The sequence below is a fragment of the Melanotaenia boesemani genome, chromosome 17 (assembly GCF_017639745.1).
Source record: "Melanotaenia boesemani isolate fMelBoe1 chromosome 17, fMelBoe1.pri, whole genome shotgun sequence".
Lineage (NCBI taxonomy): Eukaryota > Metazoa > Chordata > Actinopteri > Atheriniformes > Melanotaeniidae > Melanotaenia > Melanotaenia boesemani.
The window spans coordinates 34,658,701-34,673,547 of NC_055698.1; the positions used below are offsets into that span (position 1 = coordinate 34,658,701).

The following is a 14,847-nucleotide window of genomic DNA, read 5'->3' on the forward strand; positions in this document are numbered from 1 at the left end:
AAAGACTTATCTTGTGTTCTATATTTTTGGCATGGATTCCTTTAATCTCTTTATTTTGTCTTATGGCAGCAGCTAGGGGTTCAATAAAAATAGCAAAGAGTGATGGAGAAAGCGGGCAGCCCTGTCTGGTGCCTCTCTGCAAACAGAAGCTTGGAGAAGTTTGATCATTGGTCTTCACACATGCATTTGGGTTGTTATATAATATTTTCATCCAGTCTATGAAAGATGACCCAAACCCAACTTTGTTTAACGTTGCAAATAAAAATTTCCAGTTTACTTGGTCAAATGCTTTCTCTGCGTCTAAAGAAATTACTGTGGATTCCAGATTATGTAGAGTAGAATAATCTATGATGTTAATTAATCTACGCATGTTAGTAGAGGTATGTGTAGCTTTAATAAAGCCTGTTTGGTCAGGATGTATTATTAGAGGGGTTATTTTTTCTATTCTTCTGGCCAAAGCTTTGCTAATTATTTTGAGATCTACATTTATTAGTGAAATTGGACGGTAACTGGATGGAAGTGTCGGGTCTTTTCCTGGTTTTAATAGTAGAGTAATATTAGCTAGGTTCATTTTTTAAGGTTTTTTTTTTTTTTTTTTTAGTTTTTCCTTTATTTCTAAAATGATATTGTAGAAAGTGGGTGCCAGCATTGTCCAGAATTCTTTGTAGATATGTGCTGGATAACCATCTCGTTCTGGACCTGGACTATCTGGACCTGGAGCTTGATTGTTGGGCATATGCTGGAGAGCTTCATGGAGTTCGCCGACTGAAAGGAGGGAATCCAAGACCATTTTATCTTCATGTTTTAATTTTGGAAGATTCATGTTACTAAGAAATTTATCAATATTGTCATCTGTTGTAGTTAGTTGTGATGTATATAATGTTTTATAGAATTCTTTGAAAGTGTTATTTATCTTGTCAGGGTCGTGGCTGATGTTTCCTTCTGGATCTCTGACAGAGGAGATGGTTGTTTTCTCCTTCTTTGTTTTTAACTGATTAGCCAGGAACCTTCCAGATTTATTTCCATGTTCAAAGTCTCCAAGTGAAGTCTTTGCACCAAGAATTGCGTCTTTTTATCTATTATTTCACTAAGTTCAAGTTTAGCTTTCCCTATAGCATTTAGTGTGTGTTCTTCTGGGGAGACATGGTAAGCTCCTCTAAGGATTTAATTCTGAGTTCTAACTCTGAAATTCTCAAAGTTTCCTTCTTTTTCTTATGAGAAGAAAAGGAAATAATTTTCCCTCTCATTACTGCTTTTCCTGCTTCCCAAAGAACACCTGCTGAAGTTTCTGGCAAGTCGTTATTTTCTAGATATAAGGACCATTCTCTTTTAAAGTAGCTGATAAACTCAGGATCTTTAAGTAATGACGTATTAAATCTCCAGTTTCGAGTTGCTGGTTTATTGCTCTTACTTCTCAGAGTGAATGATACTGGTGCGTGATCACTAATTCTAATGGGATGGATTCTGATTTCTGACATGTCATTCATCAGCGAGCTGCTAGTTAAGAAATAATCTAATCTAAAATAGGAATGGTGAACTGAAGAGAAGAAGGTGTATTCTCTTAGTGTGGGATGGTGAGAGCGCCAAGCATCACAGAGACCAAAATCCTTCATGTACTGTTTTACAGTTTCTGAGGATTTCCCGACTCGATGAACTCCTGTGGTACTATGTTTGTCCAGTATAATGTTAAAATCACCTGCTATAATTAAGGTGTTATCTGAGTGGCCATGGGAAGAGTCCTGCTTTGTCCTAGGTGAGGTCCAGTTGTGGCCTGGCTTAGGGTCCTGATCTGGAAGGAATGATATATACACCTTTCAGACATAACATTTTGTTCACATTAAAACATTCACATTTTGCACAATGACGTGTGCTGTTGCTTGTGATACAGTGTAAATTCCTGTAACTCTTTGTCTGTAAATATATCTAATGAGTTGACTACGTTTTTTATTAGCATTTCCACTACCCATAAATTATCTAGTAGTAACTGCATTTAATGATTAATATCCATAAAAAAAAATCTTAATAAATGTCACTAGAATATGCACAAATTTGACTTAAATTTTACCTTATTTTTCACGTCTGTCCTTCTCACTTCTCCAGTGGTTGTACACTTTGTCCATGTTGATGTCTTCGTCTGCTTGTTGCTTTGACTTTATGCGCATCAGTTGGTCCAAATGTTCCACTTCAAGACGATTTCTGGATGCTGTTTTGATGTGATTCATTAAACTAAATCCTCTTTCACAATCTGCGCTGGATGCTTGAAATGTAGCACAAATATCCACAAGCTGCGAGATCTCCTTTAGCTCCTCACATCTAAGTGCTGCAGCAGCCATATCTGAGAATGTGCTGATTGACCCCTGTTTAAATTTTTGCTTCATAATGTACTTGAATTTGGCATATTGACTGCTAATGGCCTCCATAGACTGTGGGTGGTGGAGAATGGCCTCATACTTCTTTGCCAGTGTGGCAATGTCTGCTAATCCATAGTCAAAACTGATGTCTGAGCTCAGTGCTTAAATGTCAAATGCAGACCACTCCTTTAATTCATCCTCTGGAAAACGGGCATCCATGTGATCACAGAGCTTACTAATGAAAAGAGTAATCTCACTAGTATTTCTGCCATCAGCTGATGAGGTCCCCATTGCCTCTTTGACACGGTCACTCCACTGTACATCCTTCTCCTTCAAGTATTGGGAACGCAACTTCTCAATCTTTGCTCTAGCAAAGCAGTGTCCTTCCATCACAGTCAGGTTGCATCTTTGTAACGTGAGGCAGAGTTGTGCTAGCTTACCCAAAACATCTCCCAGAGCTGTGACAGTAATTTTGAACTTTGAATCACTCAGCTTTTTGTAGCAGTACTTTGTCACTGGATCTCTGTTTTCAGTGAATTCTCTTTTGCAGAATTCTTGAAGCACAGTGTAGTTCCTCAGAACAGCATTGACAGGTTGGTGCCGTGACAGCCATTGCACTTCGTTCAGAGGCCTGAATGACAGTGTATCTTCATCAAGAATCTTTGCTAGGTCCTCCATTTTGCCCCTCTTCACAGTGGACCGAGAGAAAGTGGAACACACAGTTCTAAGAAGAGTTTCCACATCTCGCATCAAAGGTACACTTTTCCAGGCATCATCAATGCCCAAGTCCTCTCTATGGGCCACACAATGTTGTTCAGTTAGGTGTGGTATTTGGTGCTTTAACAAAGCTGCAACTCCATTGTATTTTCCTAGCATTACTGAGGCACCATTGGAGGTCAGCATCACCATTCTCTGCATGTCCAGTCCATGTTTGGAGTAAAACTGAGTTATGGCCTGCACAATGTCCTGAGCAGTACATGCTGTCAGCTGGATGATGCCACCAAACACATCACATAACATGATTTTCCCTGTATTTAATATATAGAACTAGCATTTTGTGTACACTGTAAACCTTTGATGTAAATTTACAGTTAAATGTGAACAGTATTTTACTGTATTGCTGCCGTACAGTATCATACTGTAAACTGCAATGCAATCTGGGAGATAAAAATGGACTACAGTAATTTCAGAGAGAGTGCTTGTTTTTATTACAAGATTACTGTAAATGTTACTGTAAACAACTAAGCATTATGGGAAGGTGAAAGAAAAGTGCGGGAAAACTGGAAAATCCAGACCATCAGTCACAGGAAAAACTGCTCAGCCGACTGCACAGATCCCTGGAGATGCCTGAGGTCCTCCAAACTGTCCACAGAGTGAGTTAACATTATTCACCTTCCCCCCCTTGATTTATAAAGGGTATTTGAGGATTTCTCTCTTTGAGTTATCTGCCGTTTATAACAGTGCTACCACAGAACTGTTGAAAAATGTTGTTTAAGCTAACATTAGCAAAAATTAAAACGTGTTAGCATTTCGTCTCATTTTAGTTATACCAACATTAAAAAACCATGGGGTTGGATAAGTAACATAGCTTGTCTAAGTAAGCATGTGCGTTATTCTCATCATCAAAAGAGCCACAAAACGGGCAATGTGCTAAACTTAGCTTAAATTAGCAAGTGTGAGTAAGCATTTTGTTTTGGTTGTTTTTGCTGGTGGATTTAACGCTAGTCCTCTTTCTTTTATGCATCTAGCAAAACGAGTCTTGCGTGGATTGTTTTTTTAGGACCTCTTCACAGCCGAAGGCAAAGCCAGTCAGAACCGTAACAACCAAGCACAGCTCAGCTGCTGACAGATGGAGCTGCCTGACATCCTGGACTCTGTCCACAGAGTAAGTTAACATAATTTTAATATTCACTTTTTTCTGACTTCGGAGGATTTTTCCTGTTGCGTTTTCTGACATTTCTAACAGTGCTATGAAAAAGACATTTCTTTTTGAAGCTGACTTTAGCTTAAATTAGCAAGTCTCAGCAGCATTCAGTACCAGACGCGTGAAAAAAAAGGATTGTACTTTTCCATGCACAGCTTAAAGGCATATTCCACCCCTGGGTGAAATTTAGCCCCCCTCCGCAGTCCCCTGAGTCCATGAGGGGAGAAGCGTTTGTTAGCCGACCCAGCCATTGTCTGAATCTGGCACCACTGACTTTAGGTTATAGCTTAGCATAGTTGCTGTAATCTGGTGTTTCCAAGTAGCAGCACTAGGTAAAAAAAGTGAACTAATTAACTTAAGATTTTTCCAATTACGTTTCGTGACCCGCAGATTCTGATCAAGTACAAATGAATGGCAATTTCACATCGAAGGACTGACTAGGTGGCAATCAGATAGGGGAACTATATGCCACGGAAGTACAGGCGAATCACAGTCGAAGCACCGCGGATAGTCGTAAAGGCCGCACGCAGCAGCAGTGAATACGTCATCCCCAACTTCCGTAAACACAGAAGCGTGGAGTTACCAGTGCAGGCGGCGAGACCAGTGAGATTATTGTGATAACCATATTCAGCTTGTGTATCACAAAACAAACTTCTGAGGAACTCTCACTGGTCTCACCGCCGAGTCAGAGAAGGCCCAAATTTGAAATACAGCCGTGAAGCATCCGCCTCCTTTTCTCACAGCGTTTGTGTGCACGTCCTGCAAAGCCTCGATCAGCTGGAGGAGGAGAATCGTTTACATGCGCAGCACCTGTGAATCTTCGACTAAGAATAATGTGAGAGCAACCACTGATAAAAATGCAACGTAGCAATCAAGCTTAGCTTGTTGTGTTTTAAGGAAAACAAAACATTTCCACCAAAACAGACAAAAACAGAGTTGGCGCCGTCTTTCGAATGTTGGGCTGATTTTGACTCTTTTCTGACTTCTCTCCTTGTCCAAACACTTTTTATTTACAAACTTTCTGGAAAAACTTTTTTCTTGCCTCGTTGGTGGACCTAGAAGGTCTGCCGCTGGGTTATTATTATGTGATGTAATAAGTGAACGGGAAAGGATGCAGCATTAGCCACTGAAGCGGCGCTCCCGTCAGTTCTTTAGATTTTTTCAGTCGCATGTAAATGAGGATCTTGCTAATGGAGCGATTAGACGACAACCTCGTGCACGGAAAGGTACTGATTGTGTGTTGGTTGTTTCTGCTAGTGGATTTAAAGTTAGAAAAGTAATTGGTTGAATCTAACTCTGTCCTTTGTTCTTTCTAGGTAAAACGAGTCCTGCAAGATTTTTTTCCTTCATAGCCAGTTGGATTTTCAGCTTTTTGGTGCAAGTCACAACCAGGAAAACCTGCTCAGCTGCCTTCCAGTAGTTGCTTGATGACCTCCATGCTGTCCACAGAGTAAGCTAAACAGACCTCTTCAAAGATTAGCTTACCTGCTGAATGAGTTTTCATTGTCAGTTTTATTAGCCCCATAACAGTTAAATAGCCTAACTAAAAACAGAAAATAAATTACACATTTATTTTATTTTATTTGAACAAATTAAGTCACGTACCCCCCCATTTCATTTACCAAAATGTTTCATTGTGAACTGTGTAGTCATAGCTGTGAAACAAAATTTGCATTCGTGAGACATATGAAAATTCATAAGAATGTCCGAAACTTGACCTTCAAATGTGCTCTACCTGACTGCAACCGCATATTCAGAAAAATAAATGTTTTCAAAATACATGTGTACAGAGATCACCCAGCTAAAAACCTAAGGAGATCAGATGAAAGTGGCTTTTCAGGCCAATGTACTGATATCTCTAGTCATGTGGATTTTTGCACTACAAAGTGTGATAGTCTTAACAATTTACTGTCTCACTAAAAGGGTCACATTGGAGAGGGTAGGACAGTTTCTTGTCCATTCAGAGACTGTAACAAACAGTTCCTTGTGGTGTCTACATTTTCATCCCATGTATCAAGAACTCACAAACAATGCACTGTGAGAGACATTTCAAGCTCTTTGGCCTCAGATAATAGAGAAGATATGCAGGCAGAGTGTTCAGGTGAACAAGCAGAGAACCAGGGTGCACCAGAGAGTGTTCTGGGTGATGTTGAGGGAGAGAAAAAGCAACCGGATGTTTTTCCTGAGTGTGCTGATGAATCCCTCTTCTTAAACAGTTTGGCATTACTTTATCTTAAACTGCAGGCAAAACTGTTACTCCCATCTTCAGTAATCCAGACCATTATTGAGGAATTACAAGACGTGCATGATGTCAGCCAGTCTCACCTCTTTTATAAGCTCAAAGAGAAGTTAGTAACTCTAGATATATCTGAAGGTGATATAAATATCATTGTGGATGTCCTAAAATCAGAGGATCTTTTTCGGGCATGCAACACTAGTACATTTAAAACTGATAAAAGAAGAAAATCTTATTTCAAAAGTCAGTTCAGATACATTGAACCAGGTCCAATATGTCTCGGACAGAATGAGTCCGGCAAGAATGCTTTGCCCAATATGTGCCCATTTTAGAGTCACTCAGGTCACTCTTCCAGTGCGAATCAGTCAGGCAACAAGTGCATTCCCACAAGCCCCCAACTCCACCAACAGACACACTGGAAGATATATGGGATGGTAGCAATGTTGCCAAAAATGCATTATGTCAATCTGATCCAAAATCCTTGGGCTTAATCTTGTATCAAGATGCTTTTGAAGTTGCAAATCCACTGGGATCAGGAAAAAAAAAACATAAAGTTCTTGCTGTGTATTTTTCACTGGCAAATGTGGCACCACACAACAGGTCAAGTGTGGATCAAATGCAGCTGGCATTATTATGTCGAGAGCAAGATTTTAAATACTTTGGCCATGATAAAGTATTTGTATCTCTTATAAGAGATCTGAAAGATTTAGAAGAAAACGGTTTGGTCATGTCTAATGGACAGCTGTACAGAGGCACATTGTGTGCCATCGCAGGCGACAACTTAGGATCACACAATATCGGTGGTTTCACTGAGAACTTTAGCAGGAGTACTCACTTCTGCAGATTCTGTCATATCGTGAAACTTTCACCTCCTCTACCTTGGCAAAAGCTTCACTCAGAACAGCTGAATCGTACAATGACCATGTGCAGCAGTTGGGTTCATCAGACTTAAATGCAGGAATCAAATTTGATTCCAAATTCAATGATCTGTCCTTCTTCCATGTATGTCAACCTGGTTTACCTCCATGCTTAGGGCATGATCTGTTTGAAGGTGTCGTGTCATATGATTTGGCTCTTTATATCAGGCATATCATCACAGAGCAAAAGGAATTCAGTTATGTGGAGCTAAATCGCCGCATAAATCACTTCCGTTACCTTGGCAGTGATGCCAACAACAAACCAAGTGATGTAAATCCTAAAAGTGAGAAACTAAGTGGGCATGCAGTGCGGAACTGGTGCCTACTAAGAGTTCTGCCAGTCTTGATTGGAGACAAAATTCACAACCCAATGGAAAATGATGTCTGGCAGCTGGTGCTGCAACTAAGGCAAATAGTTGAGCTGATATGTGCGCCAAAGATAACCTCTGGTCAAATAGCATATATGAAAGTTTTGATAGAGGAGTATTTACAAAGCAGAGAGGAAAGTTTTCCAGATCAGCCACTGAAACCAAAACATCATTATTTGTCTCATTACCCAGACCTGACCATTTGCTTTGGGCCTCTCATTCATTTATGGACACCCTAACCCTAACCCTAAGCATACGTATTTCAAACAATGTGCTCGTAAACTGCACAACTTCAAGAACCTCTGCTCCACTCTAGCTAAAAGGCATCAGCTTCTGCAAGCATACCTTAGTGCTGGTTCTATCTTCCCACCATGTGTTGCCATTGAAAAAGGCACAGACTTCTTTGTACAGGACTACAGTGAAAAGATACAAGAATCAGTTGCCTCTCTTAGCTTTCAGCCTGCCACTACTGTTGCAGCACATGAAGTTAGAGTTAAAGGCACACTCTATAAAAAGAACATGTGTGTTATTCTGGAGAAAAATGATGAAGGACTTGTCTTTGGCAGGATTAAGTTAATTTTGATCCAAAATACTACTGCTGTCTATTTTGTCACAGAAAAATGCCAATCTGTCTGTCCTGTTGATCAGGGAGTTTACAGTCTCACAGAAAGTACATGTCTGCACTGAACACAACAGGCTACTTGACTACTATCCTCTGTCAGAGTATAATATGTTTGGCTTGCCAGTGATCTCACTTCACCACTCCTTTCCATTTCTATAGGATGCTGGAGCCTAGTAATGTGATTAGGGAGGCCATTGTTTCTGCACTTCCCAGTATCCCTGTCGAATCACTAGGTCGTATGATGGAGAAGTTGATTCAGCAAGGAGTGGAAAAAGAGGACGACCTGCAGTTTGTGAGAGAGCAAGACATTGAAGAGTTCATAAAGCCAATTCAGTGCAGAAAACTTCTGGCCGCCTGGAAACGTAAAGGTAATTAAGGTTTCAGACTCTTGTTTCCAAAATAACTTCTACACATAAAATGAAATACTGTATATAAATTGCAATAACAAAAGAGCACATAGGATGGGTAAAAAATCACTAAGAAAAGATGCAGTAAGAAAACAAAATAATTTCATAGGGAACTGTAAATTTGACAAAACTATACAATTTTAGTGTAACCACTAAATCGGTTTAGAGAACATAATGTACAGAGGTGTGCTTATGAAATCACAGCTTTATGGCTTTTGCACAGAAATGTAAGCGATAGAGGCAGAATTTTTGCTTGATGTCAAAAAATTATTGCACATGCCAGCACATTACAATGTGACAAATATAGAGATTGTCATATGATTATATGCTTATGAGACAAAATAAAGTTCTAACATTTCTTTAGGTTAAAGTGAAAAAGCATAGTGTATCATGCAACAATGACAGTGATAGATGCTACCAGATATTGATCCATATACATGTAATATTTTCCCCATTGTAGAGCCCCTGTCCATTTCTGCCCTACCAACGCAGATGTCCTCATGCATCCCACTGGACCAGAGCTCCTCACTCTCAAGCAGTTCCTTGTCCTCTCCTCCAACATCACCCTTGCCTGCTGTGAAAAACTGGCCTGAAACTTTTAAAGTGAACTGGGAAAAAATGACTTCCAGTCTTAACATGTGCCTCCAGAATGGAAAAAGGCCTACACCAGCAGATAGGAGACAGATGATACGTGTACTGGTTGATGACATGCGGAAAATTGAGGTGAATCCAAGCAGAGCCCAGTGTCTTATCATTGTAAGAGACATAGTGCGACAGTATCCCCAGTCATTTATGGATACAATGGATGATGGCAGGACAGGTTATGAATCTCTTCTGTGTCAAATAAAGACACGCATTGAACACTTAAACAGAAACAACACACTTGCTCGTCGCAGAGCATCAAAGGCTACAGATGGAGCTAAACCCCAACAAAGACCTGCAGACACATACGGTTGCACACAATGGCAGCCTGAACTTCCACCTGAAGAGACAGAGGCATCTCTAGAAGATGATAGACAGAAGTTGATGGAGCTCTTTTCTCGAGAAGGTTCTTTAGGAATGGAAAGAGCAGAAGTGTTAAAACTTATAGAAAAGACATATTACTTGCAGCGCCAAATGATAAATGCAAATCCTCCGCCAGCCTTGGAACATGTGAGGCAACAATGGCCATATTTGTTCTTCCCAAGGAGCATGTGCACTCATTTTGAAGTGCTGACCGATGTTCCAATTGTCCGAAAGATTGAGGCTTTTCTTGAAGAGCATGGCAGAAACATCATGGAGTTCTTCAAACAAAATCCAACAAATGATGACGTAAAAGATGTTCTTTTCAGGACTGAATGTAGTGTGACTGCTTCAAACATCCTTCAGGTTTTAATGGCACACTTCAAGGAGCCACTGGATGCCCTCATCATCCAAACTGATGTAAGATTATCTTTGTTTCAATGTCTGTTTTAACAATATTATAGTTAGACACTTTCTTCTTACTCTATATAACGTCTTTCCATTGTTGTAAAAGATCTTGTCCTTTCATTGCCAATCAAAATACTCATTTTGATTTTGTGCCTTTTTAAGGAGCCTGCCACACCTGCAATTGTGCAGATGACAGCCACGCTGCCTGACACACCACGTTTGATTGTGGCTGGTAAGTACAGTATCTGACTTGGAATGTGAATAAAATATTGTTAGCTATGCTCATACTTTACTAAATACGTTTTATGTTGTCATAGAAACATAATCAGAAAAAAAAAAGGAAAGAAAAATGATTGAAACGGAGACAGAGATACTCCATCTCTGGATCATTTTTCTTTCTTTATGACAGGGGGCTGCCATCTTGGAATCATGTGAGTGAAGGACGCGTTTTGATGGTCACTTGAATTTCTGCCCTCAGCATGTAGCTCAGGTGGCACCACACACGGTGAGTTTTTCACCTCGCGAGGCAAAAAATATCAAACGTGTTTGATTTTGACCTCAAGACCTCGTGAGGCAGAAAACTCATCCAAAATCAGGTGCGCAGCGAGCTAGCTGCTGAGCAAACTGTCTCAAATAACTTTTAGCTCAGTAGATAGCTCTCGTGTGCGGCAGGCATTATTGTTTCTAACTTGTAGTCTTTTTTAGGTCAAATGGTACAGGCAAACCAACGATGGATGCTGAGCATAGAGAAAGAGGTGCTATGTGAAGGGACGTCCTTTGTTCTTGGCCTTGCAGTGGTCTTCTCCTCCTATTACAACTTTAACCTGCAGTACCAACATGAGGCATCGTGCACATTGGAGTTCATTCAGAGGTAGCTTTTTTTCACATCTATTGTTCAACAGGGCTTAACTTGATTGACTTTTCTTCACCCAACACCATACTCCAATAACCTGGTAGTGATAGCCAATGGTGCTTAGGCTCTAACACAAGAATAGCAACCACAGTTATAATACTACCTTTAGTGATAATGTTATGGCTGAAACTCCTTTTAATGTGGTTCAACATACTACATTGTACTGAACATGCTCTTATTTGATATGCCACATTCATAGACAGATATAATCATAAAGAAAAACTTTTTTTTTGTCTATCTATATTGTTTTACAGAAGCTGCATTGACATTAACCCGGAGAGGGGCACAAAAGCAAGCCATGAGATGGTGAAAAGCAAGAAGAGCGGGAAGATGGTCCAGAAGAAGTCAACATCTGTGAATCCGCATGTCAGCACACTCATCAAGAGGATCAGTGACTTCAAGTGGGACTTTGTCTGATCTACACATGCACACATACTGTCACATGCACGCACACGCTCACAAACACACACACACACACACACACACACACAGTGTTAGAGAAAATACAGTGGCATTCATATAAGCAAGCACGTTCAGCTGTAAAAATTTAGTGTGAGCACACTCTTTCAGTACATTCTTTCCAATATCCAGATCACCCAGTTTTTGTCTTTAATTTCAAATTTGTCTGGATGCATTTCTATTGCTAGAGCTCTGTCCCTGTTCAATTTGTTGAGATGAATGACTGACAAAAATGTATGTTGGTGTTTGAGAGTTCAGAACAGCATTTAACATGTCATACTTTGTTTAGATTTTTTTTTTCTTCAGTTTGAACATGGTGTGACCCTAAGGCACTGGTGTCATACTAGTTCCAGAAAGGGCCGTGCAGCTGCAGGTTTTCATTCCAACCAAGCAGGAGCACACCAGATCACTCATTTCATCAAGTGAGTCCAGTCTGAACCTGAAGACTTGATGAGATGAGTGGAGTCTGGTCTGCTACTGCTTGGTTGGAATGAAAACCTGCAGCCACACAGCTCTTTCTGGAACCAGTATGACACCCCTGCATAAGGTGTCAGATTTCAGCATTCACCAAGATGTTAATGGAGCAGTTTCTGTGTCTCAGGGCAATGGCAATAGAACACCAACTTGGATGGTGCATGGTGGAATATTCATGTGTCACTGTTGCTATCATTTGTAAAGAACAGCCTCACACTAAGGGTAAAAATACAACAGGAAAAAAAATTCCCTGAGGTTATAAACTTTATTGATGTTCCAAATCAATGTTGACTTTATTGATATTGTGTTACAAATATTTTTTCAAATAAATATTTGAAAAGAAACTATAAATATTTTCTGCTGTCATTTCTTTATATTATTATTATTATTATTATTGTTATTATTATTATTATTGTTATTGTTATTATTTCTAGTTGTAGTATTACAGCAATGAACTTTACAATTATTTACAGGAATGTACTGTAATTCTGAAATACAGCACTGCAAAAACACAGTAGTCTACTGGTAAAACAAACCAGTAAATTACTGTAAAGTTACAGTAAAATAATATATGTGATAGTGTTGTAAATTTACAGTAATTAACTGTAGATTCATTTACAGTAATATGCTGTATTTCTAAATTACAGCAAGGTGCTGTAAAAATTACAGTAGTTTAGTGGCAAAGCTGCTGCCAGTAAATTACTGTAAATTTACAGTGAAAAGTCTTACAGTGTACTGATATATCTGTGCTCTCATCTACTATCAGGGTATGCCAGGGTGCATTTTTAACACTGCACTTAGACTCATTCTGCACAATCTCATTGATTGAGTTCACAAATTCAAAGGCATAGTTTTTGCTTCGCCAGCTTTCTGATATACTCACATACTTTGCCATGTGATCGTGGATTGGTTGAACTGACAGCATTGATGCATTCATTTTGATGGGAAGTAAAATATTGTCAATGAGAACTTTAATTTGCTCGGGTCAGATTTTGTTTTTTTTGACAGCTCGTTTCTTTTCTGTTGGTCTTTTGCGCTCTCCCGCAATAATGTACCAATCCCCTGTCCCATCTTGAGTCTTCGTACAATTCCAACAGCTTTCAAATGACTTTTCTGCTGAATGTGACGCTTTAAGTAGTCCAACTTCCATTCAGTCCAAATTTTTCCCTCCGAAAACTCACTTGCTACTTTGGCTTCACTGCATGTTTTGCAGAGCAGACCTTTCTCACTCGAAAAAGAAAAAATCTCACCCAGTTTCACTGCTTGTTCTTCTATTTGCATATACTCCGACAACCATTCCATCTTAAAAGAACCGCATTTGTTCTTTACTTTGGCTTGGTGAGTGGGTGTGTTGCTGCCTGTTCGTTTCGCCATGATAAGGGGTTAGCATTTGTCTCTTAACTCCACCACACTGTTGTTACCTAGCTAACCTGCACGGCACATATAGGCAGGGCACATATGCAAGCACTGTCAATGTTATGATTGGCTGCGTAGCGTAAGTGACCCTTATCGTATCATTGGCTTGTCATCTGTCACCCACTGAGTTACAATGCAAAATGGTACAGAAAACTATATTATTGGTCTAATTAATTTCATAAGATTAGGTCTAATATTACATATTATTTAATATGTGTATACTGAATTTTATTTTATGCGCTGCATAGATTTTCTTGTGCGCCGATAATATGCGCGCATGTGGGAACATTGGTCTCTAGAATAACCCCTGCAAAATGCCACCCTAAACAGTAAGATTTTAAAATGTATTTTGAAGATGTCTTAATTTTTCTAAATTGTATTTTGCTTTTTTTTCCTTTGCTTTGCTTTTTTTTGTATTTGTAACATTTTAGATATGTTGAGATGTAGCATGTTTTGAATTTTACCATATTTTAGTGCAATGTTTCTCAACCCAGATTTTCAGGAACCTCTGCCCTACAGGTTTTAAATATGTTCCTACTCCAAAACACCTGATTCAGATAAATGAACTTCCTCATCAGGTTATTTGCAAGCCTGCTGATGAGCCATTCATTTCATTGAGGTGTGTTGAAGCAGGGTTACCTCTAAAACATGGAGGGCAGTGGGTCATGAGGACCTGAATTGAGAAACACTGCTTTAGTGATATGCTTTACAATTGAAGGTACAAAACAGAAATCCATAATCTTTAATAAAATGACAAAGATATACCTTCAGTTTGCAGACTTTTTAAAAACTGAACATTTCTGCTGCAGGAACCACAGTATGACAGGACAGTCTGAAGATTCATTCCACAAAATGGACAAAACATGATCTGGTAGAAAATACAAAAGGGAGGACAGAGGTTTGGGTTTATGGCATTGTACTTTTTAAAGTTGTGAAAGTTGTTTGGGTGTAGTGTCATCATATGTAGAATTATGACCCTATGAATGACAAATGTGTCCACATTCAAGGCTACTACAGTATGATGAAGAACTTATTTCACCTTCAAGAACATTGTGGCCAAGGGAACACTATCTTTTTTTAAGTACTTATACTGATGTAAAACATATATTTCTTTTTTTTCATTTGCCAAATATAAAATAAACCATAGGCCCTAAATGTGTGTAAAAATAATGTAGCATTGTCAAACTTTCAATGTGGTGAAGATAAGTTTTGAGTTGGTCATTCTGTTCTGTATTTGTCTGTTTATGAAACAGTAACACAATAAATATATATACAAACACATACTAACACTAAAAAGGAATAAAAAAAAAGGAACTTGTGTATTCATGCAGAACTGAAGGAGCTTCCAGC

The 14,847-nt window shown here is 39.2% G+C and overlaps 1 protein-coding gene across 3 annotated transcripts; it reads left to right on the plus strand.

Annotated features, from left to right (window-relative positions):
• Positions 1–4,203: 4,203 nt before the first annotated feature.
• On the plus strand, positions 4,204–12,185 carry LOC121657087. 3 transcript variants are annotated; one of them, XM_042012458.1, is made up of 7 exons: positions 4,204–4,236; positions 5,592–5,725; positions 8,578–8,786; positions 9,286–10,247; positions 10,398–10,467; positions 10,941–11,106; positions 11,403–12,185. In XM_042012458.1, the coding sequence occupies exons 2-7, from the start codon at positions 5,703–5,705 to the stop codon at positions 11,563–11,565; spliced, it is 1,593 nt and encodes a 530-aa protein (XP_041868392.1). In that variant the 5' UTR covers positions 4,204–4,236; positions 5,592–5,702; the 3' UTR covers positions 11,566–12,185. The 3 variants fall into 3 exon arrangements, with proteins under 3 accessions (XP_041868392.1, XP_041868391.1, XP_041868390.1); XM_042012457.1 differs by lacking the exon at positions 4,204–4,236 and adding an exon at positions 5,377–5,501; XM_042012456.1 differs by lacking the exon at positions 4,204–4,236 and having other exon boundaries at positions 5,377–5,725.
• The last annotated feature ends 2,662 nt before the right edge of the window (positions 12,186–14,847 follow it).